General features: G+C 49.8%; 12 protein-coding genes across 12 annotated transcripts; 5 read left to right on the top strand and 7 right to left on the bottom strand.

The window, feature by feature from the left end:
• Positions 1 to 52: 52 nt before the first annotated feature.
• On the bottom strand, positions 53 to 2248 carry N7481_009956 (NACHT-domain-containing protein; the record flags this gene model as incomplete). The annotated part of the gene is made up of 1 exon (XM_057269175.1): positions 53 to 2248. One exon carries the CDS (start codon positions 2246 to 2248, stop codon positions 53 to 55), a length of 2196 nt encoding a protein of 731 aa, XP_057119852.1.
• A 1514-nt stretch (positions 2249 to 3762) lies between these two features.
• N7481_009957 (fungal specific transcription factor domain-containing protein) lies at positions 3763 to 5824 on the bottom strand (the record flags this gene model as incomplete). Its single annotated transcript, XM_057269176.1, has 4 exons — positions 3763 to 4733; positions 4789 to 5044; positions 5107 to 5620; positions 5682 to 5824. 4 exons carry the CDS (start codon positions 5822 to 5824, stop codon positions 3763 to 3765), a joined length of 1884 nt encoding a protein of 627 aa, XP_057119853.1.
• An 886-nt stretch (positions 5825 to 6710) lies between these two features.
• On the bottom strand, positions 6711 to 9470 carry N7481_009958 (DNA-dependent ATPase RAD54; the record flags this gene model as incomplete). The annotated part of the gene is made up of 4 exons (XM_057269177.1): positions 6711 to 8381; positions 8430 to 8513; positions 8573 to 9239; positions 9463 to 9470. 4 exons carry the CDS (start codon positions 9468 to 9470, stop codon positions 6711 to 6713), a joined length of 2430 nt encoding a protein of 809 aa, XP_057119854.1.
• A 64-nt stretch (positions 9471 to 9534) lies between these two features.
• Positions 9535 to 10708, top strand: N7481_009959 (uncharacterized protein; the record flags this gene model as incomplete). The annotated part of the gene is made up of 4 exons (XM_057269178.1): positions 9535 to 9694; positions 9754 to 10093; positions 10228 to 10564; positions 10628 to 10708. The coding sequence occupies 4 exons, from the start codon at positions 9535 to 9537 to the stop codon at positions 10706 to 10708; spliced, it is 918 nt and encodes a 305-aa protein (XP_057119855.1).
• A 448-nt stretch (positions 10709 to 11156) lies between these two features.
• On the bottom strand, positions 11157 to 11698 carry N7481_009960 (putative C2H2 finger domain protein; the record flags this gene model as incomplete). Its single annotated transcript, XM_057269179.1, has 3 exons — positions 11157 to 11301; positions 11362 to 11541; positions 11658 to 11698. The coding sequence occupies 3 exons, from the start codon at positions 11696 to 11698 to the stop codon at positions 11157 to 11159; spliced, it is 366 nt and encodes a 121-aa protein (XP_057119856.1).
• A 1143-nt stretch (positions 11699 to 12841) lies between these two features.
• Positions 12842 to 15660, top strand: acoA (aconitate hydratase ACO1; the record flags this gene model as incomplete). The annotated part of the gene is made up of 6 exons (XM_057269180.1): positions 12842 to 12877; positions 13041 to 13136; positions 13182 to 13253; positions 13335 to 13354; positions 13451 to 14948; positions 14971 to 15660. 6 exons carry the CDS (start codon positions 12842 to 12844, stop codon positions 15658 to 15660), a joined length of 2412 nt encoding a protein of 803 aa, XP_057119857.1.
• Positions 15661 to 16680: 1020 nt separating this feature from the next.
• On the top strand, positions 16681 to 17789 carry N7481_009962 (uncharacterized protein; the record flags this gene model as incomplete). Its single annotated transcript, XM_057269181.1, has 4 exons — positions 16681 to 16764; positions 16829 to 16841; positions 16918 to 17283; positions 17371 to 17789. 4 exons carry the CDS (start codon positions 16681 to 16683, stop codon positions 17787 to 17789), a joined length of 882 nt encoding a protein of 293 aa, XP_057119858.1.
• Positions 17790 to 18617: 828 nt separating this feature from the next.
• On the top strand, positions 18618 to 20349 carry N7481_009963 (glycosyltransferase family 20 protein; the record flags this gene model as incomplete). The annotated part of the gene is made up of 4 exons (XM_057269182.1): positions 18618 to 18918; positions 19015 to 19387; positions 19442 to 19812; positions 19865 to 20349. The coding sequence occupies 4 exons, from the start codon at positions 18618 to 18620 to the stop codon at positions 20347 to 20349; spliced, it is 1530 nt and encodes a 509-aa protein (XP_057119859.1).
• Positions 20350 to 21083: 734 nt separating this feature from the next.
• N7481_009964 (arsenic resistance protein) lies at positions 21084 to 22408 on the bottom strand (the record flags this gene model as incomplete). The annotated part of the gene is made up of 3 exons (XM_057269183.1): positions 21084 to 21827; positions 21885 to 22027; positions 22096 to 22408. 3 exons carry the CDS (start codon positions 22406 to 22408, stop codon positions 21084 to 21086), a joined length of 1200 nt encoding a protein of 399 aa, XP_057119860.1.
• A 1531-nt stretch (positions 22409 to 23939) lies between these two features.
• Positions 23940 to 24799, bottom strand: N7481_009965 (uncharacterized protein; the record flags this gene model as incomplete). The annotated part of the gene is made up of 2 exons (XM_057269184.1): positions 23940 to 24205; positions 24265 to 24799. Coding segments are annotated over 2 exons (801 nt in total), but the record flags the coding sequence as incomplete, so codon positions are not given.
• A 459-nt stretch (positions 24800 to 25258) lies between these two features.
• Positions 25259 to 26416, bottom strand: N7481_009966 (agmatine deiminase family protein; the record flags this gene model as incomplete). The annotated part of the gene is made up of 1 exon (XM_057269185.1): positions 25259 to 26416. The coding sequence occupies one exon, from the start codon at positions 26414 to 26416 to the stop codon at positions 25259 to 25261; it is 1158 nt and encodes a 385-aa protein (XP_057119862.1).
• Positions 26417 to 27102: 686 nt separating this feature from the next.
• Positions 27103 to 27987, top strand: N7481_009967 (uS17 family ribosomal protein; the record flags this gene model as incomplete). Its single annotated transcript, XM_057269186.1, has 1 exon — positions 27103 to 27987. One exon carries the CDS (start codon positions 27103 to 27105, stop codon positions 27985 to 27987), a length of 885 nt encoding a protein of 294 aa, XP_057119863.1.
• Positions 27988 to 27990: the final 3 nt, after the last annotated feature.

Raw genomic sequence — 27990 nt, forward strand, 5'->3', positions numbered from 1 at the left:
TGATGCTCCCCATGCCTAACACTTGTAAGCTTGAATCTCCGAGATCGTTTGTTTAACTAACCGTAACCAGTTTCTCAAGTTTTAACATCCAGAAGACTCCGGCCGACATGCTTCTGAGGAGACTGAGAGCCTCAATCCAATGAAGATAGTCTCTTTGTAGGAACATGTCCAATATACCGTCCTCTTCGAAATCTGCTTCTCTGGGATCTGCACAAAGGTGGTCTACCCAGTATACACATGCATATCGCACTGGGCCCAGGGAGTCATGATCTTTATCCTTGACATTGTCAATTAGGTACCCCGGATCTTTTAGATCGTAGATGTCGCGCCTCAGTGTCACGGCTATGGCTTGGAGAGACCTCGAGAACAAAGCATGATCCTGGCTTTTCAGCCCGTCTGGGAAGATCTCAGGTAGGCCATCCTTCTGCAAGTAATCTTTGGCCGATTGATGCACAAAACGAACTGTGCTTCCTCCGCGAATGGTTAGAAAAGAGCTACACTCATTAATCAGCCTCGTCGTCTCCTTCTTCGTGGGCGAAGGTAAGTCTGCCAGCTCGGCCAATTCCTCCAAGTTAACAGGTCGGCGCACAAGTGAGGTAACCGACAAAATCTGCTTGCAGAGTTCATAGTCCGCTGGTCTTAAATTTGCTAAATTTGCTAATCGTTCCATCTGACGCTCGTAAACAGATATTAGGTCAGATGGAAATTCTAGCAAAAGGTTATCGACTTCGCGAGTTGAGACTTTTTCTAGTTGCTTGCACACCAACTCGACCCATAGAAAAGTTCCATCTGCATTCTTATACAGGTGTTCGAGAACATTTGCCCAATCTTTGCCCTCGATGTCGCTATACTTAGCCAATCGTTGGACTTTGTGGTCAATGAAGGAGTTGATGGCTTTCAAAACATGCGTTTCGTTCTCTTCCAGGGATAGAGGTAACGCGAATTCGCCTAGACCCCTTTCAATCTTCGACAAATTACGACTTGAAACAAGCCATTTGACCCATGGCTTTGCTTTTAACTGGGTGGTAATCAGATCAATGAGCTTATTCCTACCCTCGATACACTCATCAAGCCCATCGATGATCAAGTAAGTTGTTCGAAGCTGGGGGTCGTCGAGAATTGCCTGAAAGGCCCCGCGCAACGCCCACCATTCATTGCGGCCCTGCATGCGATCTTTCGTAAATTCCCCAAGGGATGAGACAAGTGACGGTTGTGCTTTCACAAACATGCGCAGCAGCCCTCGCAAAACCGATGATGCAGTTGAAATCCGCTCATCTGTCTCCTGGCAGAAAAAATAAACGAGATTGCTTGTATTCCAAGATGGCTTGGACAGCTCATGGATTACTCCACAGAGAAGCATTGTCTTTCCCTTGCCAGGATCACCCTTGACCCAGAGAAACTGGGTTCGGTCATTATAAAGCCATTGCTGGAATTCTGGAGTTTCGAGTATCCAATCCGTAGTGCCTTGAAGTATAAATCCTTTCTCTTGTTCAATGCGATCCTTCCCATCACTAGGGTCGCTCGTCTGCAGTGCTTCGAGAAATTTCTGTTTCTCGTTATCTTTTGCATACATGACAAGCTGTTGGACTCCCTCGCGAATATTTCCGAGCTTCCCACAAGATTCATCGGCTGTCTTGCGGATGTTTCTAAGATGGTTTGAACTTGACAGGAATAGTACTTTTTCCAGTTTTGAGCCAAGTTCCTGCTGTTCATTTTTGACAAATCTCAGCTTTCTGTCCCATTCGTCGTAATTTATCACGGCCCTGAAATAATTTTTAACTCCATGGCGATAGAACCATAAGATGCTCTGTATCTGGAACTCGGTGACCATCTTGTAGAAGCCAGCCACCCGCCTGAACAAGTCTTCATCCAGGGCAGTTCGTTTTTGATGTTGTAGTAGGAGAGGCTCCATCGCAGTATAGTAATTCATTTGGGATATCACATAGGCAAGCCCCTCGCGGTTGGCTGCCTCAACAGCGCTCGGGTTTTTGAAGAGTGGAAGAACCAGAGAGATACCTGCCATGACGGCAGGGGCGTATGGAACATCCTTGATCGCGTCTTTGACATATGCCTGGGCCGTCTCAATGTCTCCTGCAATTTCTCCCATGGCATCTTGTAAGATGACTTTGTGTCCTAGAATACTCATGCTGGCTTTCTCATCCTCGACGTGTTTCAACCCGCGCTCCCTTGCTTCCCCCATCTTTTTCTGGCGATCGATTCTATCACCCTGGGGGATCAGATTCTCCATGTTATCAAGGTCATCGTATGAAGGCGATGATGGATTCGAATCATCTATCAAATGATGTATTAGTCGGGCTCAAGCAGAATCAAAGTAAAACAGTTGGCGCTGGATGATTTACGGACCTAACACCCTAGATAAAAGCTTCTCGTATTGCAAGACCAGCTTAGGTTGCTCTTCTTTCAATGTGTCATAAGCTCGGTCCCATAGAGAAACATGGTCGACTTCGTCAGCTCGGCTCTCCTCCACAGAATTGTCACTTTCCGGTGCAAGCTCTATCTGTGAGTCGGTTGTACCCAGATCACCTATTGGCGGTTGCGGTCCGGTTTCTATCACGGTCGTACTAGATGAGATCTGAAAGCCGGTCTGAGCGGTTGGATTTCCTAGCGAGAGTCAATGTAAATTCGAATTTATGTACAATCGGGCAAGATGCTCGAGATCGCCTCGAGCACCTGTACATCTTTGTGGTCGGCCACGTACGGCTTGCAATATCGAGAGAGGACGCTAGATCTTGAGATTCATCGCCTTCCAACTTCTTAAAATTGCCCGAAATTGTTCTTTGGAACCTATCTTTCCACCGACGCCGAAGAGAGCCATCGGAACGACCGGGGCTCATGCCCGCGGGCACGGAATGGTCCTTGCGCCAATGCATCGCATGAACCGTGGAAACAGGAGAGGCCAAATGTCCACTGAGGAGTTGGTGTGGGGGCAGAGATCTAAATCGGCGCGTTCCGTCCCAGATGATGGTTGCCAGAATCAAGCTTCGCACGTCTGGTTTCAAGAACGCGATAAAGACCATGGGAAGGTGGCTGGGAAAAAGCACTTACACCTCCTCAGCTTCTCCAACGAACTCCTCGGGGCATTCTCTGTTTGTTTGTTGCGGGTCGCTGAGTTGGTCAATGATCTGGACCCACAGGCTAGTCCAACGAACCGTGTCGGTGCCCAGCTGATGGTATGGGGTGGTCGCCAGTGCATCGGGTAGCAAACAGATGTAAGTCACAAAAGTACGAGGGCTCCCTCAATCACCAAAATGCCCGTCGGCTGAAGTCATCATCCACGGATGTACATACTCCTTACACCATCAAGCTTCGTGGATAGAGATTGACCTGGAAATCTTCAATGATAATGTAAAAGGGCAGCCAGAAGCCTATAACCGACATTAGTGTGATATAACAGACATGACCGAGTTCGAATAACTACCTCGAGACCAAAGCCTGGGCACCAAAGGTCGAATCATTATTAAATGATAATCGGCACATTTAACCATGTTTTTGACCGACAGGTGCATACACATACTGTACATGCGGTCAGGAGAAAACTCCATATGGCAAGTGATCTGCTTTTGCATCGGACCCACTATTCAGCTGGAGCATTGAGAACAGGGAGCTCCCATAAAATGACCGCATGGAATTCCCGTCTTAATATCTTGGCGCCCACGTTTATTCTCGGCTACACCAGAATCGCCCTCCAGGTCCAACGATCAACATACATAGACAGTAAAGAGGAAGAAACAGAGAATTCCTTTAAGTAAACCCTGGCCCATCACCTCCAAAAAGACCTCCAAATTCCCCAGATTGCATAAGGTATACCCAATCCATTTGATTCGAATCGAACCAGCTAGATCCAGTCATTGGATCTACATTTTCCCCTGTTGAAGTCCCCGGCATATTGAATGTGTTTTCGAGTCCAGATGACGACCCAATACCTGCCTGCGACTCGCTCATAGTTGAGCCAGAAACTTCCGTATTGGCAGTATCCGCGCTTCTATTCACATCTTTGGGGTTCTTGCCCTTCGTCCTAGAAGCCAACCTTTGACGCAGCACAGTAACCAGTTTCGGGGGCTCACTTGCTCTGCCCAGTTGAAGCTCAGCTTGTTCTCGGGATATCCACGCTTTAAGGAGCGCATGGCCAAAGGCCATATGCATCGGACTCTCCAGATTATGATAAAGCCCCCGATGCTCATGATTATTGCAAATTGCTTGCCATGCACGCTCACAAAGCTCGCCGCTCGTTCGGTGAACTAGCTCGCTAGCAAGAAAAATGTATCCTGGAAACGGAATTTGGAGCTGGGTGTACCAGTGGAAGCCTCGGAGGTTGTCGCTGGTATGAATTGCATCATCATATTCCAACATTTCGATGGCCTTCAGAAAGGTACCGTCACGCTCTTTTTCGCTCAAGCTAGATGCGGGAACTCCTCGGCACATAAACTCGACTACATGGAGCTTGCAAAGTCCAACTTTGGTTGCCAGCATAGTAAGCCGCTGAATAGGAATTTCGGGGTTGCAGTGTTTTATGAAAGTTAAATCGAAGTAAGAATCATAATCCTCCACATCACGAGGTGGCATGTGATGGCAACCTTGCTGAGTTGCATGTGGTGACTTTGTAGAGGGCGCTTGGACGGCATGTGAGACCTTGATGTTGAGTGTTTTAGGACGAATACTGTCTGGAACAGATGCCAGGGTAAGTTCGATTCGCGTCAGACCAAAAGACATCTCTGTAAATCCAGTAGAAGGCCGTGGGGGGGTCTTTTGAATCTGGGTGCAGATCACTATCATTGACATTTGAAGGGAGTCGACACTCCGACCCACAAGACGACAGAGCTGTGATGGGGGAGCCTGTCATCTCTGCAATTCGTTTATCAAGGGAAACTAATTGCCACCAGGTTCGCCTCCGCTGCTCCGCTTCAAATGGAGAGAGCCCGAATTTGGCACCGTCCCGATGCAGACCAAGTCTCGTAGCTATGCGTACAGCAATCCCAATCAAGCAGAAAAGCGAACGCGGATCAACAATGCGTCCTACGCCGAGCTAGGGTGAATTATGATCAGTATATGAAATATGAGTACATATTGGCAACTCATCAGACTTACCAGACACAATAGGAAGGCCTGCAATACCATTAGATCATTTGATCTCATGAACCCGGCATTTACCAATGCTTGCTGAGATGCTTGATAATATCGATCGAGAATAGTGGACTTTGGTTCTCCGAGGGTACTTTGAACCTCCTCATCTGCCATTGACTTCACAGCGATCAGGTATATGCTGAACATCAGGGCCTCGAGGGGTTTTGGTATTTTAGCCAAGTCTACCCCTGCTCCCACAATCTGTACTTGCAGAGAAGGGGCGTGGAATATCTTCAAGAGGGGATTGACATTATCAAGATACACCTGCCATAGCTGGAATATCTGAATTGCAGAAGGGTGAAGATGGGTAATCGGAGTTGGTGCCCCGCCGACCATGAAGGGGAAAGTATCGAAGTCACTGAACATGGTATCAAAAGCGTGGTGGATAGTTGGCTGGTCTTGCTCTTCGTCGGTTGACACTTCTAGCAAATCATCGGTTGATCGATATTCGTCGTAATATGCGAACCACTTCAGGTTTCTGCTTTATTGTGAAAATGAGCTTGAGTTTAAAATGGCGATAGGATAGTTAATAGACCGACCTTCGTCCGTTTCCTTGGTCTCTGGATATATGGTTGGGGATACTGTCCCCAGGTGAAGGCTTTATGCTGCTAGAGCCCTTTCGCTCAATAGTCTCATCTTGATCGTCAAAAACAGAATCAAAGGAGACACCATTCTGAGTCATGAGTGCTTCATATTTATTGAGTCGCTCCAGCAAATCCCGCTCATGGAGCTTCTTCCTCCTCCTCGCTGGCTGCGGGGCGCAACTTTACACTCCACCTGAGATCGGACACAGTTTGCGCATGGCTTTTGCTGGTCACAGCGGACTTTCCGTTGCTGGCAGACAATGCACGAGTGTCCTCGAGTCAAGCTCATTGTAGCCACTGCTTTTCATATATTATAAGCTGGGTCAGATATCAGTGACAGGAAGCAGATAGCATTAAATCCGGGGGAGGTGAAGTGGCTCGGTCCCGATTTGCCCTTCGGTCCCGAAGGACCCGCCACTAGCCCGACCCCGTGCCGAAGAAATCAAGCTATCCTTTGACCATCGACAAAACGAGAAGATCCACAAAGCTCTGAAACTAATAGGGGGCGCAGATGATGTACAGAGCACGGTCGTGGGCCATGAGTAGTGAAAGTGAATATAGTATGGAATTGACTTGGCTATAGTACATCACCAAGGTCACCGAGGGTGCAGTGGCGTTGCAAAAGTTTGAAACCCCATGGATTTACCGCCTTCTATAGCTACCTGAGATGGAATAGATTGGCCATCTATTCCATCTCAGGTAGCTACTAGTTCGCGATTAGAAGGCGGAGACAAGAACAGTCAACATGGGGTTTCAAACTTTTGCAACGCCACTGTAGGCCAGGGTTTATGACTTGATAAAGTGCACTTGCTCGTAACGAATGAACCAGAATTTGAATTGAATGCTCGAAAGTTAAGACTCGGGAACAATGCACGCCGAGAATAAGTCTATCCCATAATCGCTATCCTAAGCCGCTAGCAGAATATCCCAATAAGCGCCTTGCGTGGAAATCATGATGCGCCAAAATCCCCCTTCAAAATATTATCAGTGACTAATGTACTGGAAGACGGCCGAGACAGCCCTCTCGCCAACCTCTTGTCGTATTAATAGATCTTGGATCTGGTTCAACGGCCCCTTTTCACCATCGTTAACGAAATGGTTCCACGAGCTCGTATCTCCGTAGAGCATAGCTGGCGCCTTGATATACTGGGTACCGTCAGGTCGGCACCGTTTGCATTTGAATGTATCGTGCGTATCACTGCGTGTCTCGGGCTTGAATTGGAACAGCTCTCGTAAAGATTCAAGGGAAAAGTGGCGTTCCACGTCTTCCGCTGCATCCACAACACAAGATGACAATGACTGTTTGTGGGACTGTCGTTGGAAAATCTTCTCTTCGATGGACCCAGTCGCGATGAAGCGATAGACAAAGCAGTCTTTCTTTTGTCCATCACGCCACACACGAGCCAAAGCCTGCTGGTCAGCAGCTGGATTCCAATCTGGGTCAAAGAGAACCAGTCTGTTGGCACCAATCAAGTTGAGACCACATCCACCGGCCTTGCTGCTCAGGAGGAAAACAAACTCAGGACCTTCCGGATCATTAAACTTGTCAACCAGCTTCGATCGCTTCTTAATGTTCATGGTACCATCCAATCGCAAGCAGCCATAGGCGCGTGAGCGACACAATTTCTCAAAGAGGTCCAATGTTTGAGTGTAGTTACTGATGAGGACAATCTTGTCGTTGGTGTCTTGTCTGATTCGAGCGAGCATACGGTCAAGGACCATCATTTTTCCAGAGTACCAACTCTTGACCTCTCTATCTCGACCTCGGGCGTCGGGTGGGGTGAAGTCATCCGGGTATGCGTCCTCGCATCCAGGGAGGTCGTTTGCCAAGTCGAGAAGATCAGGGTGGTTGCAAAGCTTCTTCAAAATTCCGATTGCTTTCAAAGGCTGACTGCCTTTTCCTCGGAGAAGGCTTCGGATTTCTGGACTCTGGATAAAGTGATTGTAGAGATCCAGCTGGAACGGAGCCATATTACAGAAAACAACATGCTCGTATTTGACAGGCAAGTATTTTGATAGAATGTCGTTGCTTCGTCGAATAATGAATTTGTTAACAATGGTGGAAAGTTCGAGTAGGCGCTCATCGCCTAGCTTTTTATCCGAGTCAGTGCCCGCAGCATCACGGCCTCGGAGAATCGGCAGTTCAAATCGTTTGCGAAATTCATTTTGCGAGCCCAGTAGGTTAGGGTTGGCGAAATGGAGCAGGGCAAAGTATTCAGACAGATCGTTCTGAATAGGTGTTCCAGAAAGAATAACGCGCCGACTGACGCTGAGACTGTTCAAAGCCACCCATGTTAAGCTTTCCTTGTTCTTGAGTCGATGTCCCTCGTCGCAAAGAAGTAGACCGATCGGGTGGTCCTTTAAGCAATCCACGTACATGCGGAGAGTCTCATAGGATACGATCAGAACGGGACGAACAATTCCGCGGCCCGATGCTATTGCCCATTGCTTGACCTGGAGAGTGAGCTCTGCTTTGGAAGCCTTGCCATCTATGGCGAAGGGAGTAGTGGCATCTTTCCCCAGCCATTTTCCTAGTTCGTTGGCCCAGTTTCCGACCAAACTGGAGGGGCAAGCAATGACACATTTTTGGATGGTTGTCTTCCCAGCCTCGGGGTCCTGCTTAAGCAATGTCCACATCAAAGAAATGCATTGGAGCTGAAAAATTAGTGATAAGCCTCACCACCAGAGTTCACGATCACTTACTGTCTTTCCCAGCCCCATGCCATCAGCCATAATGCACCCATTAGCGTTCCTATCGATTAATCCAGTTGTACATCTATACAGAAACTGCCAGTCCAGCCACATTAGTTCCTGAATAACATAAGGTAGGCATTGGTTGACATTACCTTCACACCCTCGATCTGATGTGGTCGCAAAACCTTTGCAAGTCGCGGGTCAATCACGACAGGCACTTTTGGCCTATCTTCAACCTTCTTCTTCAGACCAAGAATATCTGCCAAACTTTTATGTACCAGGGGCTCGTCCAATTCCGGCGGCGCATCTGCTTCCGTCGGCCCTTCCTGCTCTTTTGGTTTGGGCTCTTCGGCGATATCATCAATAGTGGGGTCATAGAGAACGATGGCAAATTCACCACTTGGGTCGTGCAGTGGCTTTGCAATAAAAGTCGCACCTGTCCGGAGACCCAAGGTCGGTGCTGGCCGATCGGGATTGTAGCCTTCCGTATTTCTGTCTATGAATGGGATTCGGAATCGTGTTCTGAAAGCCGCATCTTTATCCTTGGGCTTGAAGACCGGGAATCGATTCACCTCCCGTGTCGCCAGAGCGAGTCGGTCGTCGTTTGTGTATGGCTTCTCCGATCCGTCTTCGGCACTGCCGTCGGCATTGGCATAGTTGACCTTTCGTCTCTTCCTTGTTGGTTTCTCTGAAGCCCTTGTCGGTGTTGCTGATCCAGGGCACTTGAATGGTTTGGCTAGGCGATCAACGGCATTGACGGATTTGGGCTGCAATGGTGTCTTTACGCCGCCATCGGCACCGGGTGGACGCGGGCGATACCTAGGGGGTTTGTTAGCAAGGGCTCCATACGACTCGAGGAGTCAGAGCAAAGATCGCACATAATGTTGAACCTCCAAGTTAAATCTCCCAGGTCGTTAATCAACCCCTCTGTACACTCCCCTTCTTTTGTTGTTGTTGAAATCCGAAGTTGTTGCCCTCACGCGCCTGCCTCGCGTCTGCCTGCTCCGCCAAACTGCCGCGTTGTCACGTGATCGTCTATCACCCCGCCATTGGTAACGAGATTCACATGGGTGCCCGCAAGCGATGGAGTTTCACACTTCTCGATCAGTGAAGGATGTCGGATTTCTGGGCAGGCTACCTTAGTGGTGCCCTTGGAATTGTCATCGGAAATCCTCTCGACGTAATTAAGGTGCGGCTGCAGGCCGGCAATCGCACGGATGCATCTACTACGTCACATCTGAGCCGATTCGAGAAGGCGAGCTCCCTCGTTCGAGGTCTGTGTTGCCATTGAGTTACCTAGTTGAATAACCCGTGCACTAACACGTTTTTTAAGGTGCGGCCGCTCCGATTCTGGGATATGGAGCGCTTAACGCTATTCTTTTTATGACTTACAACCGTACATTGAAGTCGATTGATAGCTCCATCACTGACACGACCAACCCAGATGGTGTGTCATTGTCCAAAATCTGGATCGCTGGTGCTGTTGGTGGCATGGCCAGCTGGACTGTGTCTTCGCCAACTGAGTTCATTAAGTGCCGTGCGCAATTGGACTCCCGGCCGGAGGTATCGTCTTGGACCGTTGTCAAGGACATATATCGCCACCGTGGGTGGAGGGGTCTGTATTATGGCGGATCCATCACTGGAGCGCGGGATGCAATTGGTTACGGATTCTAGTAAGTCATGCACTACCTGATGATCCTCCCCGCATCCCATCACTTAATATCTATATCGTCTATATGTAGTACATCACTGCAAATGATTATGGATATATATTAATGGATCCATGGATATACTGACTAACCGGCAGTTTTTGGTCTTACGAATTATGCAAACGATTGATGACAACCAATAATGAAAGTTCCAATCAAGCTGCACTCAAGGTGCTTCTCTGCGGTGGCATTGCAGGCATTGTCACCTGGGGCTCGGTCTTTCCACTGGACATGGTGAAGACGAGACTGCAGGCGCAAACTATGCATGACCATGTGGGGGAGGCGGCGGAGGGACGTGCTCTACTTGGACGTTCTCGGCAGACCTTGAACTCATTTCAGATTGCACGGGAAGTTTACCGAGCCGAGGGAGTGCACGCATTCTATCGGGGGCTCGGGATCTGCAGTATCAGGGCATTTATTGTGAATGCGGTACAGGTATGTTTTCTTTCGACGTTGTCCATTCCAGACCGAGACAATTGACCATTAATAATCGGGTAGTGGGCGGCCTACGAGTGGTTGATGAAGGCTCTGAGCGGTCCGGGGATGGCCCATGGGGTGCCAGCCGAGGGTGGAATCTAAGGCATTGTCTAAGAGTCTACGGAGTAACAATGTGGCTACTGTGTACATAGAGTGGGATTGGCCAAGACAAGAAGATATACCGAAACACCCTTTCTGGTTAGAGCTCCTATTTGGTATTGAGGGATTTCTATTGGAATTACTCCGGGGTACTGGTGGTAAGGGGTAAATTTCGCCCTGATGCCGCATTGCCCGGTTGGATGTGCCGATGACCGGCGGTTTTGTGCGATGCCGCAAACCGGCAGAACGGACATCCGGCGACTTTCGGCTATAAAAAAATTGTTTCACGTGAGCTCCACCGCCTTGCAGCTGTAGGTTCATGATTATCCGAAGGTCAAAAGTCGTGGTCGTCGTTAATGCGCTTTTTTTGTGGAAGGGAAGGAGATCGAATCGAGGAGAGCGCGATGCTGGGAAGCACGGCATCTATGCTTGTTGTAGTTCAAGATCCGAATCAAGCAGCCATCTCCATCTTGTCGGCCTTGTCGGCCGCATTGTCTGCCCGCTTGATGTGGCCCCTCCAATTTTCGACGACACCCAGACCAACGGCGGCTTCAGCGAGTTCCTGGCTGTGAGGTTCTTCTTGAAGGAGGCGGACTCTTAAAAAATGGATGGTTAGCATAGTAACTTGCGACGAGGAAAAGTGATTTGCGACTCACCTGCGCTTGTGGTTTTTGCCCTTGGTGTGCGCCTTCAAGTTATAGTCGCTCTCGAACCATTTGGAGCACTCGACACAGAAGTGTTGACCGAGTCCAGGCAGATCCTCTGGATCCTTGCTCGCCTTGTACTGCGCGAGATGGCGCGACGAGTCGACGTCGGCGATAACCTGGTCATAGTCTCTGTTGGAAGTCAATATGCAGATCTCAAAATTTTCTTTAAATTCACTTCCGGAATTTTGAAAATTTCCCGCCCTCTCTCTCATCCTCCTCGTAAACCAATGGCGGATGCCACGTACCTGGTGCGACGCTTAGTCTTGATTTTGCGGAGAGCACCCATCTTGATGTCCGATCGCTGAACTAGTGGTATCAAAACGATGGAAGACAGAGAAAAAAAGATATCACCGATTTCCGGAGGGATATGGGGCGGAGTGGAGAGCGGACAACCTTGGCCTGGAAGAGTAAATTGCGCTGACCAGCGTGGGTCAGCGGGCTGCTTGAAACAGGCGGGCGGTGATTGGTCGGCAACCCAGCGGCAAGCCCGTTCGGCACGCCTCGGCTGCTCGTCACCGGTTTACCTCTTTACCTTTCCCCCCCGTATTTTATGACGTTTGCATGTTGTCGGTCCGGAAATGTACACTACGAGTACGGAGTACCAGTAACAGAACATAGTTTCGTGTCTAGTTATACTTTCACCCGGAAGGAATGGACGGATCAAGCATCGGTTATTTGTTTAGGGAGGTGCTTTTAATAAATAAAGAATTGATTTATACTCACTTTTACTCCGTACGAGTAGTGTCAATGATGAGTCTTATTTGGGCCAGATGGGGCAGAGGACCACAGAGACCACATGTCCCCCCCAATCCAAATCCATGTGCATACGAACGGGTGAACGGGGTTCAGGCCGAGTTCAGTGTCCGCATGTAAATGAAACCTGCCCGTGCACAGCGCTTTGCCCTTGGCCCGAAACTCCCTTGGTCCAACCTTGGAGGACTCCTTGTAATCGTAAATCCTGTGATTGGTGAGGGTTTCTGCCGCCGTCACATGCCGCGTATTGCCATTACCGACCTCCTTCCAGGTGTCTTCCTCGATCAAAGTGAGTATGGCAAGGGGTCAAGCACCTTGAAATAGGATGAATAAACAGGTGTTAAGCTGCACATCCCAATGAAGTATAGATGCCGAATTACCATTTGAAAATCGACTCGCAAGTTGATCATGGGTCAGGCCGAGCATCGCAGACCTGGGGGCTCTGGCCCTGGCACTGCCTTAACTTGCCGCATCCGAACGGGCCAAACGGAGTTTCAATACGGTATGGTATCGCCATGGTAACGGCGGTTACGGCTCTTCGGTCCCAGTCTCTCATCGCCCACTCAAAACCACCAAGCTTTCCTTTTCGATTTTCATTTTTTCCCTTCTTCCTCTCCCACTCTCCACTCTCTTTTACTATCACTGGTGAAGGTGGTCGTACCTAGAGCTATTCATCATGATCTCCACCCGCCTTGCGCGTGCCGGTGCGCTGGTACGTATCTCACCCTGCATACTTCCTCCAATTTCCCACTGCCGAGGCTGGGCGATGCGCTTGCTTCGTCCACGTCAATCGGGACCTCTCAATGAGAGACCGCCGAGGGCGATATTCGAACCGAATCCCAGTGAATGAGAAAGCTAACATGATGATTCTCTAGGCCTCCAAGTCCCGTGTTGTAAGCACTGTCTCTTCCGGCGCAGCAATCATTCGCATCGCAATCCGGCCTGGTCGGCACGACGATGATGATGACGATGTCGATGATACATCTTTGCAGCGACTAACCTTGACCTTTTTCTAGCTTTTCGGGGCTCGGGGCTACGCTACCGTTGACCCTCTCGACAAGAAGGTCGAGATGACCAACTCTGAGACTGTGAGTGGCCCACTAAGCCTTTCATTGAATAGCTCCAAGACAATCGAAAAAAACAGCCACTAATGACGATTTGAACTACAGGGTAACTACATCAACTACAAGTACGATTTTTACCCGCTCAACACAGTTTTGAAACAAAAATGGAAAGGAAAAATTTGTCAAGGAATTGACAGCTAACCTGTTTCCGCCCGCTTTAGGAAGATGTCCGAGAACCTGAAGGTCGTCCGCGATCGTCTGCAGCACCCTCTGACCTACTCCGAGAAGGTCATTTACTCTCACCTTGACGATCCTCACAACCAGCACATCGAGCGTGGCGTTTCTTACCTGAAGCTCCGTCCCGACCGTGTTGCTTGCCAGGATGCCACCGCCCAGATGGCCATTCTCCAGTTCATGTCCGCTGGCATGCCCTCCGTCCAGACTCCCACCACCGTCCACTGTGACCACTTGATTGAGGCCCAGGTTGGTGGCGAGAAGGATCTTGCTCGTGCCAACGAAATCAACAAGGAGGTCTACGAATTCCTGTCTTCCTCCACCGCCAAGTACAACATCGGTTTCTGGAAGCCCGGTTCCGGTATCATTCACCAGATTGTCCTGGAGAACTACGCTTTCCCCGGTGGTCTGATGATCGGTACTGACTCTCACACTCCCAACGCTGGTGGTCTCGGTATGGCCGCCATCGGTGTCGGTGGTGCCGACGCTGTCGACGTCATGGCTGGTCTCCCCTGGGAGCTGAAGGCCCCCAAGGTTATTGGTGTCCGCCTCAGTGGCAAGATGTCCGGCTGGACTACTCCTAAGGATATCATTCTGAAGGTTGCTGGTCTCCTGACCGTCAAGGGTGGTACTGGTGCCATTATTGAGTACCACGGTCCTGGTGTCGACTCCCTGTCCTGCACTGGTATGGGTACCATCTGTAACATGGGTGCTGAGATCGGTGCTACCACCTCCATCTTCCCCTTCAACGACCGCATGTACGACTACCTGAAGGCCACCAAGCGTCAGCACATTGGTGACTTCTCTCGCGAGTATGCGAAGGACCTCCGTGAGGACGACGGTGCCCGCTACGATCAGCTCATCGAGATTGATCTCAACACCCTCGAGCCCCACATCAACGGTCCCTTCACCCCCGATCTGGCCACCCCTCTGTCCAAGTTCAAGGAGGCTGTCAAGGAGAACAAGTGGCCCGAGGAGCTCAAGGTTGGTCTGATTGGTTCTTGCACCAACTCCTCCTACGAGGATATGTCTCACGCTGCCTCCATTGCCCGTGATGCTCTGGACCACGGCCTGAAGTCCAAGTCCATCTTCACCATCACCCCCGGTTCCGAGCAGATTCGCGCTACCATTGCCCGTGATGGTCAGCTCCAGACCATGGAGGAGTACGGTGGTGTCATCCTGGCCAACGCCTGTGGTCCTTGTATCGGTCAGTGGGACCGTAAGGACATCAAGAAGGGTGAGGCCAACTCCATCATCTCTTCCTACAACCGTAACTTCACTGGCCGTAACGACGCCAACCCCGCCACCCACGCTTTCGTCGCTTCCCCCGACATTGTCGTCGCCATGACCGTTGCTGGTACCCTGAACTTCAACCCCATGACCGACAAGCTCAAGGACAAGGATGGCAACGAGTTCATGCTCAAGGAGCCCACCGGTGAGGGTCTCCCCAGCCGCGGTTACGACCCCGGTATGGACACCTACCAGGCCCCCCCCTGCCAACCGCGAGTCCATCGACGTCGTTGTTTCCCCCAACAGTGACCGTCTGCAGATCCTGGCTGGTTTCCCTGCCTGGGACAAGAAGGATGCTGAGGGCATCCCCATCCTGATCAAGTGCCAGGGCAAGACCACCACTGATCACATCTCCATGGCCGGCCCCTGGTTGAAGTACCGTGGTCACCTGGACAACATCTCCAACAACATGCTGATCGGTGCCATCAACGAGGAGAACGGTGAGGCCAACAAGGTCAAGAACGCCTTCACTGGCGACTACGACGCTGTCCCTGCCACTGCCCGTGACTACAAGGCTCGCGGCGTCAAGTGGGTTGTCATCGGTGACTGGAACTACGGTGAGGGTTCTTCCCGTGAGCACGCCGCTCTGGAGCCTCGTCACCTCGGCGGCCTCGCCATCATCACCCGCTCCTTCGCTCGTATCCACGAGACCAACCTGAAGAAGCAGGGTATGCTGCCCCTGACCTTCACCGACCCCGCCGACTACGACAAGATCAAGCCCGCGGACAAGGTTGATCTGCTCTGCACCCAGCTTGAGGTCGGCAAGCCCATGACCCTGCGCGTCCACCCCGCTGCCGGTGGCGATGCCTTCGACATCTCCCTCAGCCACACCTTCAACGAGCCCCAAATTGAGTGGTTCGTCGACGGTTCTGCCCTGAACACCATGGCTCGCAAGTCCGCCAACTAAATACACTCATCTACCTTTCTGATGTCTACTTCGCCCCCCATTATTTCGGGAGCCCCGCGGGGATCCTGTGTAAACTATGTTCTCTTGTGACTTTGAGCGAGCCAGAGAGCAAAGTGACATCGCCCTGGGGATAATAAACAGGGCTGTCGCTGTGTGTGTGCGTTTGTCCCCTTTTTGAGCCGGGTACGAGGAGTTGCGCTCTGGGAAAACTTTTTATGATCTTGTTTCTTTGGCCTATCGGCCTCGCGTTGGATTCCCTCTTGGGTTGGCACAATGGATATATGTTTTGATTTACCCTCCATTGTTTTGTATGCCCATCAAAATAGCATGCATGCATTTCTTTTTGTTCAAATTATTTTCCTATCCACCATGTAGAAGACGTAATGGTAAAATATTCTTGTAGCAGATCTTTGCAGGGCCTGGATATTCTATTACTAGTACCCTTGGGCCTGAGCACCCGGGGCATAGCTAGGAGCATAGATTGCCCCAAGGCTAGTGACTACTAACTACACAGAGTATTAATCTATCTTGCGTACCTACGTCCAGTCACAATGAAGTCTTTCTCCGAGTGGGGACTATATTCCAAGGTTTCTTTGAGAATGGTCATGATGTTCAAGAGGGGGTGCGCAAACGGTAAGAAGCAACGCTCAGTCAGCATAGGAAATTCGGTTTAGGTATAAATCAATGAATAGGCATATAGTATAATCTTGGAAAATGCATTTGGAGGGATTTGAACGTTGAGGATAACCCATAACCGCCATAACCTCGGGGCTGAGCTAAGCTGCCGAGGCCCAATTGCCCCGCAGGACGGCTCCACGATTGCGATGCGCCATCGGAAGCAGTAATGATGCAGCAGGAGACCTGACTACTACTTAGATCTCGCCTCCACCTGTCCCCCACATTTCGTGAAGGTGCATTGTGATTAATAATTGCAGGTGGTGGGTTCGCCCAAGGACTTCAACTGGAATTGAGAGGTACAACATCCCTCATTCTTCTCCGCTCCCTCACAGCCACCTTAACATGGCAACGCAACTTGTTCCTCTGCCGGAGGTAGAGCGTCTCAGCGCCTCGGTCATCCGGATTTTGGCGGGGAATCCGGGGAAGGTAGGCAATACTGTGTGAACTGAAAAGGAACCGAGAACAGTGGGCTGACAATGTCTCGATACAGTTTACCTTGCAAGGTACTATCCAATATGCCCAGCTCTACACGTTTCAAGTGATTGTAATTAGACTGAGATGAGAGCTAATTTTGCCTAGGCACAAATACTTACCTCATTGGCCGCGGCCACCAGCGCATTCTCATCGACACCGGTCAAGGCGAGCCCGCATGGGTAAATAACCTGAACTCCGTGCTCTCCTCGGAAAAGGCCACAGTCCACCATGCCTTGCTCACACACTGGCACGGTGATCATGTCGGCGGAGTTAAAGATCTTCTGCGTCTTTGTCCACAGGCTAGTGTGTTCAAGTGCGAGCCTGACGAAGATGAGGGTCAAGTGGGCATTGTCGATGGGCAGGTATTCAGCGTCGAAGGGGCGACACTGAAAGCTGTGTTTTCACCGGGCCATACGGAGGACCATATGGCTTTTGTATTGGAAGAGGAGGATGCCATCTTCACCGGGGATAGTGAGTCTTTCCAGCGATCCTAATGCTCTAACCTCCCTGGCTAGTAACGAAATGGCCGGTATCGGGCTAATCAGGGTACGATGATAGATGTCCTCGGCCATGGCACTGCTGTCTTTGAAAATCTGAAAACCTATGTCTCTAGCTTACACCGTATGCGCAACCGGGTTCAGGGCCGTGGGTATCCTGGCCACGGCGCTGTGATGGAGAATGTTAATACCCGGATATCGGAGTATATCAAACATCGGAAGCAGCGGGAGGACGAAGTAGTGCGCGTCTTACGATGGGGAAAGTTGGATGTGAGTCCTGGAGAGCGATCACCCGAGCCGAAGCGCTCATGGGCACCGCTACAGTTGGTGAAGGTGATCTATAAGGATGTGCCGGAGAATCTGCATCTGCCGGCATCGCATGGGATTGGGCTGGTTTTACATAAGTTGGAGGATGAGGGGCGAGTGGTGCATGATTCTGAGTCTGGGGAGTGGAGGTTGAGTGAGAAGTCTGCGTTATGAGTTTGGAGATAGTAGCCATTAGCCCTCTACTGGAACGTTGAGAATTGATGGCATGAATCATGATTGTGATTATGACTCTTGTGCAGCCTCACCTACCGGGCTGAGCCTCTTACAAGGGAAGCTGGTATTATCGGGTCTAGATCCGGGCTTTGTATTCCCCTGATTTCAGGCGCCTGAGCGGTAATTGAAGTCTGTTCCCGGTATATGCTCGTATACTCGTACATCGTACATACTTGACCGGCGACGTCAGTGCGGTGTCATGTCGGGCATCGAAAGGAGACTCATGCAGCATCCAATCACAACGCTGCGACCCCCCCTGCTTCACGCAGTACAGGGTTATCGCAGGAGCAGTCAGAAAAGAATCTGTTTGCACTTAAAAGAACTGTGCCCATCCATCATCATCATCATCCCCCACCAACCCCCCCTGTTTGTCTGTGCCCCATGTCAATGTGAGTGCTATTGAGGAGCTCCACCTGTAGCAATTCCAAGTTTCGGGGCGTGACCTCACTCTCCTCATTCTCTCCCCGCCCTTGTTCCGTTGTCCTCAAAGTTTTCCGTTTCTTTTTTTTTTTGGGAGTTGCTTCAAGCTTGGGCTGGTCGATCCTGGTGTCTTTCAAAGGTATTCTTTCTGCTTTCTGTCTTTTCTAATCTCCCCTCAGAAAAGAGAACCGGGCTTTGGCTAATTGTGCTCCGCAAACTGCAGGCGTTGCTTCTCTTCAACGGACCCCAGTCTCGTCCCCCACCACCTCTTCCTCTGATTACCACAGCCCATTCGGGGTTTAACCTGCTCGCAGTACCTGCTCGGTGTTCTCCGAGCTCTCCACGACCATGCCTTCTCTCGATGAGCCCAAGAACGAAGCCCGCCTTCTCCTCGTCTCCAACCGTCTGCCGATCACCATCAAGCGCTCCGAAGATGGGAAATACGACTTCTCCATGTCCTCTGGAGGACTGGTCAGTGGCTTAAGTGGTCTATCCAAGTCCACGACCTTCCAATGGTATGGCTGGCCGGGTCTGGAGGTGCCAGAACCCGAAATCCCGATCGTCAAGCAGCGTTTGAAGGAGGAGTACGGTGCCGTGCCCGTTTTCATTGACGATGACCTGGCAGATCGTCACTATAATGGATTCTCTAGTGTGTAACCTTCCTTCCAAATCCCCTGCAGAGACCACTCGCCCTGCGGAAGGGCGGGAGCTCCCCGCGATTCATACTGACAACCCCACTTTACAGACTCTATCCTCTGGCCGCTGTTTCACTATCACCCGGGTGAGATCACATTTGATGAATCCGCTTGGGAAGCATACAAGGAGGCGAACCGCCTTTTCGCGAAGGCCATTGCCAAGGAAGTCCAGGATGGCGATTTGATCTGGGTGCATGACTACCACCTCATGTTGCTGCCGGAGATGCTGCGCGAGGAGATCGGTGACAGCAAGCAGAATGTCAAGATTGGCTTCTTCCTGCACACTCCTTTCCCCAGCAGTGAAATTTATCGTATCCTGCCGGTTCGCAATGAGCTTCTCCTGGGCGTGTTGCATTGCGATTTGATTGGTTTCCACACCTACGACTATACTCGTCATTTCTTGAGCAGTTGCTCCCGCTTGCTGTAAGTTGGTTCTCGGGGATAATTGTCTCTGGTGATAGTTACTGATTAGTCTAGGGGTCTGGCGACAACCCCAAATGGTATTGAGTTCCAGGGTAAGATCATAACCTGCGGCGCCTTTCCGATCGGTATCGACCCCGAGAAATTTAAGGAGGGCCTAAAGAAGGAGAAAGTCCAAAAACGTATTGCGATGCTGGAGCAGAAATTCCAGGGCGTGAAGCTTATGGTTGGCGTGGACCGCCTCGACTACATCAAGGGTGTGCCGCAAAAGTTACACGCGCTGGAGGTATTTCTCAGTGACCACCCAGAGTGGGTGGGAAAGGTTGTCCTCGTTCAAGTTGCTGTGCCAAGCCGACAGGATGTCGAGGAGTATCAGAACCTACGCGCTGTCGTGAATGAGTTGGTCGGCCGTATTAACGGCAAATTTGGTTCGTAATTTGCGTCGACGCTCCGTTCTATTCTGTGCTAACCATTTCGCAGGCACCGTCGAATTCATGCCTATACACTTCCTGCATAAGTCTGTCAACTTTGACGAGCTCATCGCACTCTATGCCGTGTCAGACGCCTGCATCGTGTCATCTACACGAGATGGTATGAACCTGGTCGCCTACGAGTACATTGCCACGCAACAGAAGCGTCATGGTGTCCTTGTGCTCTCCGAATTTGCCGGCGCTGCTCAAAGTTTGAACGGAAGCATCATCGTCAATCCCTGGAACACGGAGGAACTGGCGGGTGCATATCAAGAAGCTGTCACGATGAGTGATGAACAGCGAGCACTCAACTTCGCCAAGCTGGATAAATACGTGTCCAAATACACAAGCGCATTCTGGGGCCAGTCCTTTGTCACCGAATTGACCCGCATATCAGCCCACTCGGCAGACAAATTCCAAGCAACGAAGTTGGCTCTTGCTGATAATTCGACGGACGGCGAAGTCTCAGCCACGCCGTCCGAGAAGACCGCGTAAGTAATGTGGCTTCCTGTGCAGGCAATGGACCTTCAACGAACCTAGATGCTCTCATGACATGGATGTGGCGAAATGTATTTGATCTTTTTTGTGCTTGGGTTGCGTGGGATATTTGTTCTCTTTGACAGATGGCGAGTTTCGGTATCATCTTCTGCTAGATCCTTAAACACTCAGGTGTGACTCGACTCTCTACTCTACATAATAAATGAGCAATAGTAAATTGTTCTAGAATAACTTGTCATGGTGCATCACTTAGGTTATTGGCTCTTGAAAGCCACACTGTCAGCGTCCGTCCCGATCTTAATCTTTAGTCAGGAATCCGGGTTAACAGCAGCCACCACAACTTTGAGATCACCCAGGGGCCTTTGTAATTTGTTCGGTCATCACATCGCCTGAAATATGCGATGAAAAATGGTATTCTAACGAGGAATTTACCTCGTTTTTCCATTGATACTAGTATTATTTACCAGTAAAGCCCGAATCTCAATACTTGCCATCATCACCCGCCGATGTGTTGACCATAGTATTTATCCCAGTGAATTTTGTCTACTTTTCCAACCTTGGATGTTAATCATGAAGCTAATGTGATGGGTGCTTTTGAGTCTCAACCCCGGAAGCTTATGAAAATTATTGTCTGCTCATCGTTTACCTTGGATGAATGGTTCCTATTAGATTAGGCTCTTTTCTAAGAATCGAAATAAGCCCTGATTATCTAAAATGGTATTTGACCTGCTTTAGTCCCTCCAACCAGCTCGTTTGGCTATAAATTTAACGACATAGACAAGACCGAGAAGGACAGGAACCTCTATCAACGGGCCAACGGTCGCAGCAAGTGCTTGATTACTGTTGGCCCCGAAAGTTGCGACAGCAACAGCAATCGCAAGCTCAAAGTTATTGCTGGCTGCCGTGAGGCTCTGAGTTGTAGCCAACTTATAGCCAAAACCGAACTTATACGCCGCAAGAAGAGTAGCGAAGAAGACGATGACGAAGTAAACAATCAACGGAGCAGCGACCCGAATCACTGATACAATTTGATGCACAACTTGGTGTCCCTGGGATGCGAACAAGACGAGAATCGTAAAGAGCAGTCCAATAAGAGACCAAGGGCCCGCCCACTTTAGAAATACCTGATCATACCAGCGCGGGCTGGCCATATTCCGAAGAAAGAGACGGGTGATTATTGCTGCGCCCAATGGGATACCCAGAAACACTGCCACACTTTTTGCAGCAACGGAATAAGAGAGTGAGATGTGGGTTCCTGAGTGACTGATAATTTTAATAAAAAAGACAGCATATGGTGCAAATAATACCATCTGCAGTAGCGAGTTGATAGCAACAAGAATAGCACAGTATTCATTATCACCACCAGCAAGGCTAGTCCAGATAAGGACCATTGCTATACATCTCGCCAGTCCAACAAGAATGAGCCCTTCTCGAAGCTCAGGCTCGTCTGGGAGAAAAGCCCATGCTAGAGCCAGCTGGACGAAATCAGTTAGCAAGCAAATCCATGAAGGCCTACAGGGCCGAGTACCTACCATTAAGAACGGGGCAATTATCCAGTTGATAAAGATGCTGAATAGAAGCTGAATCCAAACTCTTCGGTCCCGGAAAACATGGTGCAGAGATTCAAATCGTACTTTGCAAAGTATTGGGTACATCATGACCAAAAGACCGATTGCTAGACACAATCAGCATGAGTTCCTCTTCACAGTACCACCATCAACATTAAAATTTGAGAGAACTTACCAATTGGTATGGAAACTCCCACGAACTTCCCTTTCTGCAGGGCAGGCCCTGTATTTTCCACGAAATTTCCCAGAATAATCCCAATGGCCATTGCGAGGAAGATCCATATTGCTAGAAACCGGTCCAGCCAGCCAAGACTTTTGAAGGCTGATTGCTTGGCGGTACTTGTAGACTTTTCTGCCTCATCCACCGTTTGGCCTTCAAGATCTTTCAATACCTGGCTTGAAGGGTGGGTATTCAGCGCTGATTTTGGAGTGTTGTGTCGCTCATTGGCGGATGTGACCACCTGAGGCCCGGGTGCTATGGTGACCATCTCAATATTTGTTGAGTCGGTGAGATGTACAGATATGCATTCTATGGCAGTGAGTGGGTAGCATTCGAGAAAGTAGGATCCGATTTCTAGGCATTTTCTGTAAACAAAAATCGGCCTCGCGACATGTTTTTATGTGTTGGCTATTGGTGGTTGGGGAACCGACCAATCAAATTGAACGAGTGACATGCTGCAACTGACGTTGACCAATCACAGTGTTACAGTGACATGCCAATATTCAAGATTGTTCGTTCTCAAATGTAGACAAAGGTGTCAAATGTGCGATCCATTATCCTTGTCGAACAATAACTTCTGTGTTTCATCTAACTCTCCACTCGCTTGTTTTGCCTGGACCTGAGCTTCTAAATCTTCAATTTTGGAAGCCTTTGCAATGCCTTGACCTTATGTTGTAGCCTTTCCTCCCGCTGGCTTGCCGTCCGTAAGGCGCAGTCATCAATAACAAGGGCGACAATTTCCCGTCTTTCCAAGCACTTAACTTTGTACTTTAGAAATTCGTTGCCCCAAGGGTTCAAACTGTAGTTATATTTCCTATTGTAACGAAAACGCAAGTTCTTCTGTTTCTCTTTCCGTGAGAACACCATTGCTAAGGATAAAAAGAGGCTCCTTTTCGAAGAGAGTGAAAAAAAAAAATAAAAAAATAGGGAGATGCGAAAAAGTAAAGACTAGAATAGATTCGAGCCTCTTGCCAAATTAGGATGTAAGCCTCATAGGAACGTCGTCTGCCTAGTCATATTGTCCGACGCCGTAACCAGTTATGGCTTTGAGCAGCCCCATTCCAGCTTTTTACTAAGTAAATAGACCCTCGCATAATGCAATGTTCATTTTATGGAGCTTGGTGGATAAGTTTTAGTTGAACGGGCCGTGAAGGCAAGCCTTGGAGGCCAGTCTGAAGCTAAAATATTACAATCACTACTACCGACGGAGAATGAGAAAGACGGTCTCGATTATATGGCTATCTGAGGCTACTAAAAAGCTAGATACAGCGATGTGGACTGACTAAGCCTGTTCGATCTGAACTCTCAGGTTTCAGAAATTACTTATGGGTTGGGTAATTATGTTATCGTAAGATGGGTGTTTACTAGCAAACAATATGCATTCAGCCCTGTGCTGAGGAAAGAAGTCCGAGGAGACGAAGATAGTGATATTCCTAAGAGGGCACGAGGCCCGATAACTAGCGAAGGAGGTCATGTTCATTGATGCTGGCTACGATAGTATGGGATACAGCAGATGGCCTTGATAGGATGGTACCTTTGTATCAAGCACCGATTGGAGCTCAAACTAAGATTGATGGCCCACTATTCTATAACGCCTTTCTTCGAGGCTCTCCAGATAGTTTGTGGACTGGTCCTCGACCGTGTTAGTAGGCATCGCTTCGTCGCGGTCCATGAGGTAATCGGCGGCTAAAGAAACATAACGGCGGATGGTGAGATGGGAGGGGTATCAGATAGCTGCTCGCAATAAAAGAGAATTAAACACCAGACGCCTTCGTATAAATTAAAGTGAAGTTTCATTCTCAGGATGTCTGTAAGGCATCGCGGAATATCTCAAAGTTTCCTTCCACTCTGCTGTCCAAAACTGCGAAAATGATTTCTTCAAATGCGCCATTGAACTCTCCTTCCTCGAGGACATCTTTGAAACACTGAGCGACCACGACTGGGGGGTTTTGAAATGCACCACATCCCATCGCCCCCATCACACAGTGCGTTGTACCATTGACTGTGAGAACACGAAACACCTGTCTTATTTTATCCTTGACGGTTCGAAGATCTTGTGGGCGGGCTTTGAATATATTAGTATTCCATCTAAATGCTTCCAAGGTTGAAGGGCGATCAACATACCATAGTTCCTCTTATCAGGGGTAAGAAGGGGTCTTCTGAGAGCCGCAAGACTGACAACCCCAACAGTAAACATCTCAGCCGGTTGATAAACCCGAAACCAGGTATCCACCTCATCCTTAAACACAGTGACGTTCGGAGACCAGATAGTTCCGAACACAGGAAGCGGGTAGAATTGCCTGTGCAGAGCTGCAGCGAGTGTACTGCGAAAGCACAGAGCCTCTTCTTGCGCCAGTGCTCCACGAAGCCATCCACCTCCGGGTTGGCGCTCGCTGGCCATGTTTAGAACGCCAATCTTGGCCGTTGGGTTGTTTTCCAGGACGAGGCGGGCGGCTGTGAAGCTGTCGCTGTTTTGAACTGTGACTCTTGGTCGTGTTCCATTTGGATCTGGGGTAATTCGGGGTAGAAGTGTCGAGTATAGGTCTGCTTCATTTGTGGCATTGGTGGTGTTGATGATCCGCGCAGTGAGCGCGAGTGTCTGCTGGGCTAGAGCCGTGCGCTGCTCCTTGTTTGGGCGCCTGGAGACGTTCGACATCGTGCTTTCAATTCAGTTTTTTTTCTTTCTTTTGATGTTACGGGAATAAGCCACTGAGGAGAGGAGTAATTATATGCCGGACTGCGTGAGTCACTCCCAATGGAGTGTGGCGGAGTCAGTGAGTGAGTGAAGAGTGAAGAATACGAAGGCGTGGGTCGACAGACTCGGGAAGGAGTCACAGCGGGATCGAAAAGGAAGGAGAACTGCAGATGAAATATCAAAACTAACGAAAGTATGTATTGACTGTCGTTGGTTTGTTTTAATTGTTGGATTTATTGCCATAGTATACTACTAAAAGTCCCATTCTGTTGTAGTATATCAGTTGGAATGCTTCAAGTAGAAAGATCGGCGCATTTCCTCCCGGCTACCTTGTTAGAAGGGTCTTATTGAAGATACAAAGAAGTATTAAACCATGCGATGTAATAGAATATCATGGTGCTTGTCAGAAATACACACTTCTAATTAAATATCTTCCACCGAGAGCACTTGCTGGGTCGAGCAATGAATAACACCCCCAGCTAGCGGAAGCCCAGTAACACGAACAGGTCGAACCACCCGATCTGGGCAGAGTTTTTGCAATGTCTCAACAGCTTCTCGGTCTTTTTGTTTATCTCCAAATTGAGGAAGAATGAGACCACCATTCACGAAATAGAAGTTGACATAGTTCGTGGCTGGCTCTTCGTACGCAAGATCGCCGAAAACATTGGGGCTCGGTTCATCCACGGTATGAACCTCAAAGGGTCGACCTTTTGCGTCAACAGACTTGCTAAGAATTTCTTTAATCTCCTCGTATATCTCCAGCCATGCCGATGGTACAGTTGGGTCCGGCTTTGAGAGCACAACAACACCCGGCCGAATGAAGGCAACTTCGGCATCGGCGTGTACATCTGTGACATCCAGATCCTTCCTTCCAGGAAACCAAATTATCTTCTCGACTCCTAGTACGCGCTTCAACTCGGCTTCGATCGCCTCCCGTGAGAGCCCCGGATTGCGGTTCTCGTTGAGAATGCTACTCTCCGTGGCTAGCAGAGTTCCATCACCATCAACAACAAGTGCCCCGCCCTCCACGCAAATCTCCGATTCCACTATCGTGACAGGAGAAGGAGAGGAGTCGGATCTAATGACCCTTTCGGCAAATTTGTTGTTTTCTTCGAGTTGCTCAGGGGCCATGACGGGCCAGTCAAGACCATCAGAAGCGCGATCGTGATCACCGATGTCATCCTTCTTGCCCCATTCGCTGAACCGGAAATTAACCGCAAAACGCTTCTGCTGAGATAATTCATCAAGCCTCTGTACATAGACGGGGCCAGTATCGCGGACCCAGAGATGATTGGTTTGGAAGGGGATGAAAGATATGTTTGCAGGGTCGTTGGGATACGTCTCGCTGGCAAGCTTGACCATTGACTGTGCCTTTCCCACGTCTTCTGAGCGAGCATATAGTCTCACTGGCTCAAATGCCGATATAGCGGATGCCAGACTAGCAATATCCGTGCACGCATGTTCATAGTATGCTGGGGCAAGGGCGTATCTGGAGGGAAAGCCGAGGATAGTTGCAGCATGCCGGGACGTCTCAGCCGGGTAGAGATATCTCCCAACACCCTTTGCAATGACAGATGACATTTTCAAGTAGGAATCATAAGTCCTTGGGTGGGAACTATTGAATCGGGGTAAGTAGAGCACTTGGTGGCCTTTCTTCGAGATGCTCTTTCTCTGGAGTAAAGTTACCTGGAGCTTCTGTCGACTAGATATCTGGAACTGGTGATGCGCGTGGACACGAATTTGATGCACAACCTAATAGTTAACGGAAGTTTGGAGGAGTATTGCCAGTATTTGTATCGGGGCGGGTAGTAGGCGGACTCGTGTCCGCTAGGCAGAGTTTATGTAGTATCTCCGCCATCTTGGCACTATCACTGACTGTTAACTAGTTAGGAGGACATCAAGTAGTGACAAAACGTATCATTCGCCAGAAATAGTATATGGTGAATAGAAAGAATCAGCGATGTGGGGGCTCGTTCACGACCCGAAGAAGCAAGCGAAATTAGTTAAATCTTGTCAAAAAGACATACATGGGATCCCACACTCTAGACAAAAATCAGGCATTATTCATGCCTGAGGCAGTAAGACCACCAAAGTGCAAACAAGGCAAACACCAGTCCCGAGAATTTCTCAGGCTTCACCTTCACCTCCGCAACTTGTCCGCTGCCCTCCCCAATTCGCCCAATTCCATTGCCGGGTTACCTTCCCATTCTTTGTCTCCATATCTTCGAGAGACGACCAAGGCCCTCGCGATCGGGAACTGTTTCAACATGAGACCCAGTCAAATCATCCGGGCTGCGCTGCCCATTCGGTGTATCGCATCGCCGTTGACCCTGGCACGACCGACTCTCCTCCCATCCACATACTCACTCACCCAACCCCTCCGACATGCCTCGACAGAATCTGCTAGTACCGAGCAGCACATCTCCCCCGAGGAGCCAACCATCCCATCTCCACCAACCTCCTCGAAAACAGCCAAGCCCAGACTCCAAAAACTGCAACCGCCTGCCGAGCTCCGCAAGTACGCCTATGCCGTCAAGGCCGGCACTGTCGTGTCCGTCGGGCGCATGCAAGGCACCGTTACCGTATTGCACCGCCACAATGCTTGGGACAAGCACATTCGCAAGTTCTACCCACAGGAAACACGTTTCCTTGTCGCCGACCCCCAGAACTCTCTCCGCGAGGGCGACGTGATCGAGTTCTCATCCGGCGCTCCCAAGAGCCGCCACGTCAGCCACGTCGTCGAGCGCATCGTTACACCCTTTGCCACACCCATCCAGGACCGTCCGGCCGTTTTGTCGCGTGAGGAACGCCAAGCACAGCGTGAGCAGAGCTGGGCCGCGAAGTACCTCCGCCGAGAATCGCGGCGACTAGGAGAGGAGATTGATATCAAGCAACACACCAGCAACCTAGTGAAGGAGGGCGTGCAGTATTCGGATGCCGAATTGATCCGCTTATATCATGCCAACAGGGACGGTGCTCGTGTTGGAAGAATCAAGGGCCTGGTTCAGCAGCGGACTGCGGCGATGAAGGAGGCCCAGAGACCCGAGAAAGAGCGTGCTCGTGAAGAATGGCTCCAACGGAAGGCAACTTGGGAATTTCATGAAGCTGCGCGTCAGCAAGCGAAGCAGCTAGAGGAAGCTCGCCAGGAATAAGCT

The sequence above is a fragment of the Penicillium waksmanii genome (assembly GCF_028829765.1).
Source record: "Penicillium waksmanii strain IBT 27052 chromosome Unknown utg000008l:1.0-5622682.0:1.0-5626561.0, whole genome shotgun sequence".
In the NCBI taxonomy this organism is placed as follows: domain Eukaryota; kingdom Fungi; phylum Ascomycota; class Eurotiomycetes; order Eurotiales; family Aspergillaceae; genus Penicillium; species Penicillium waksmanii.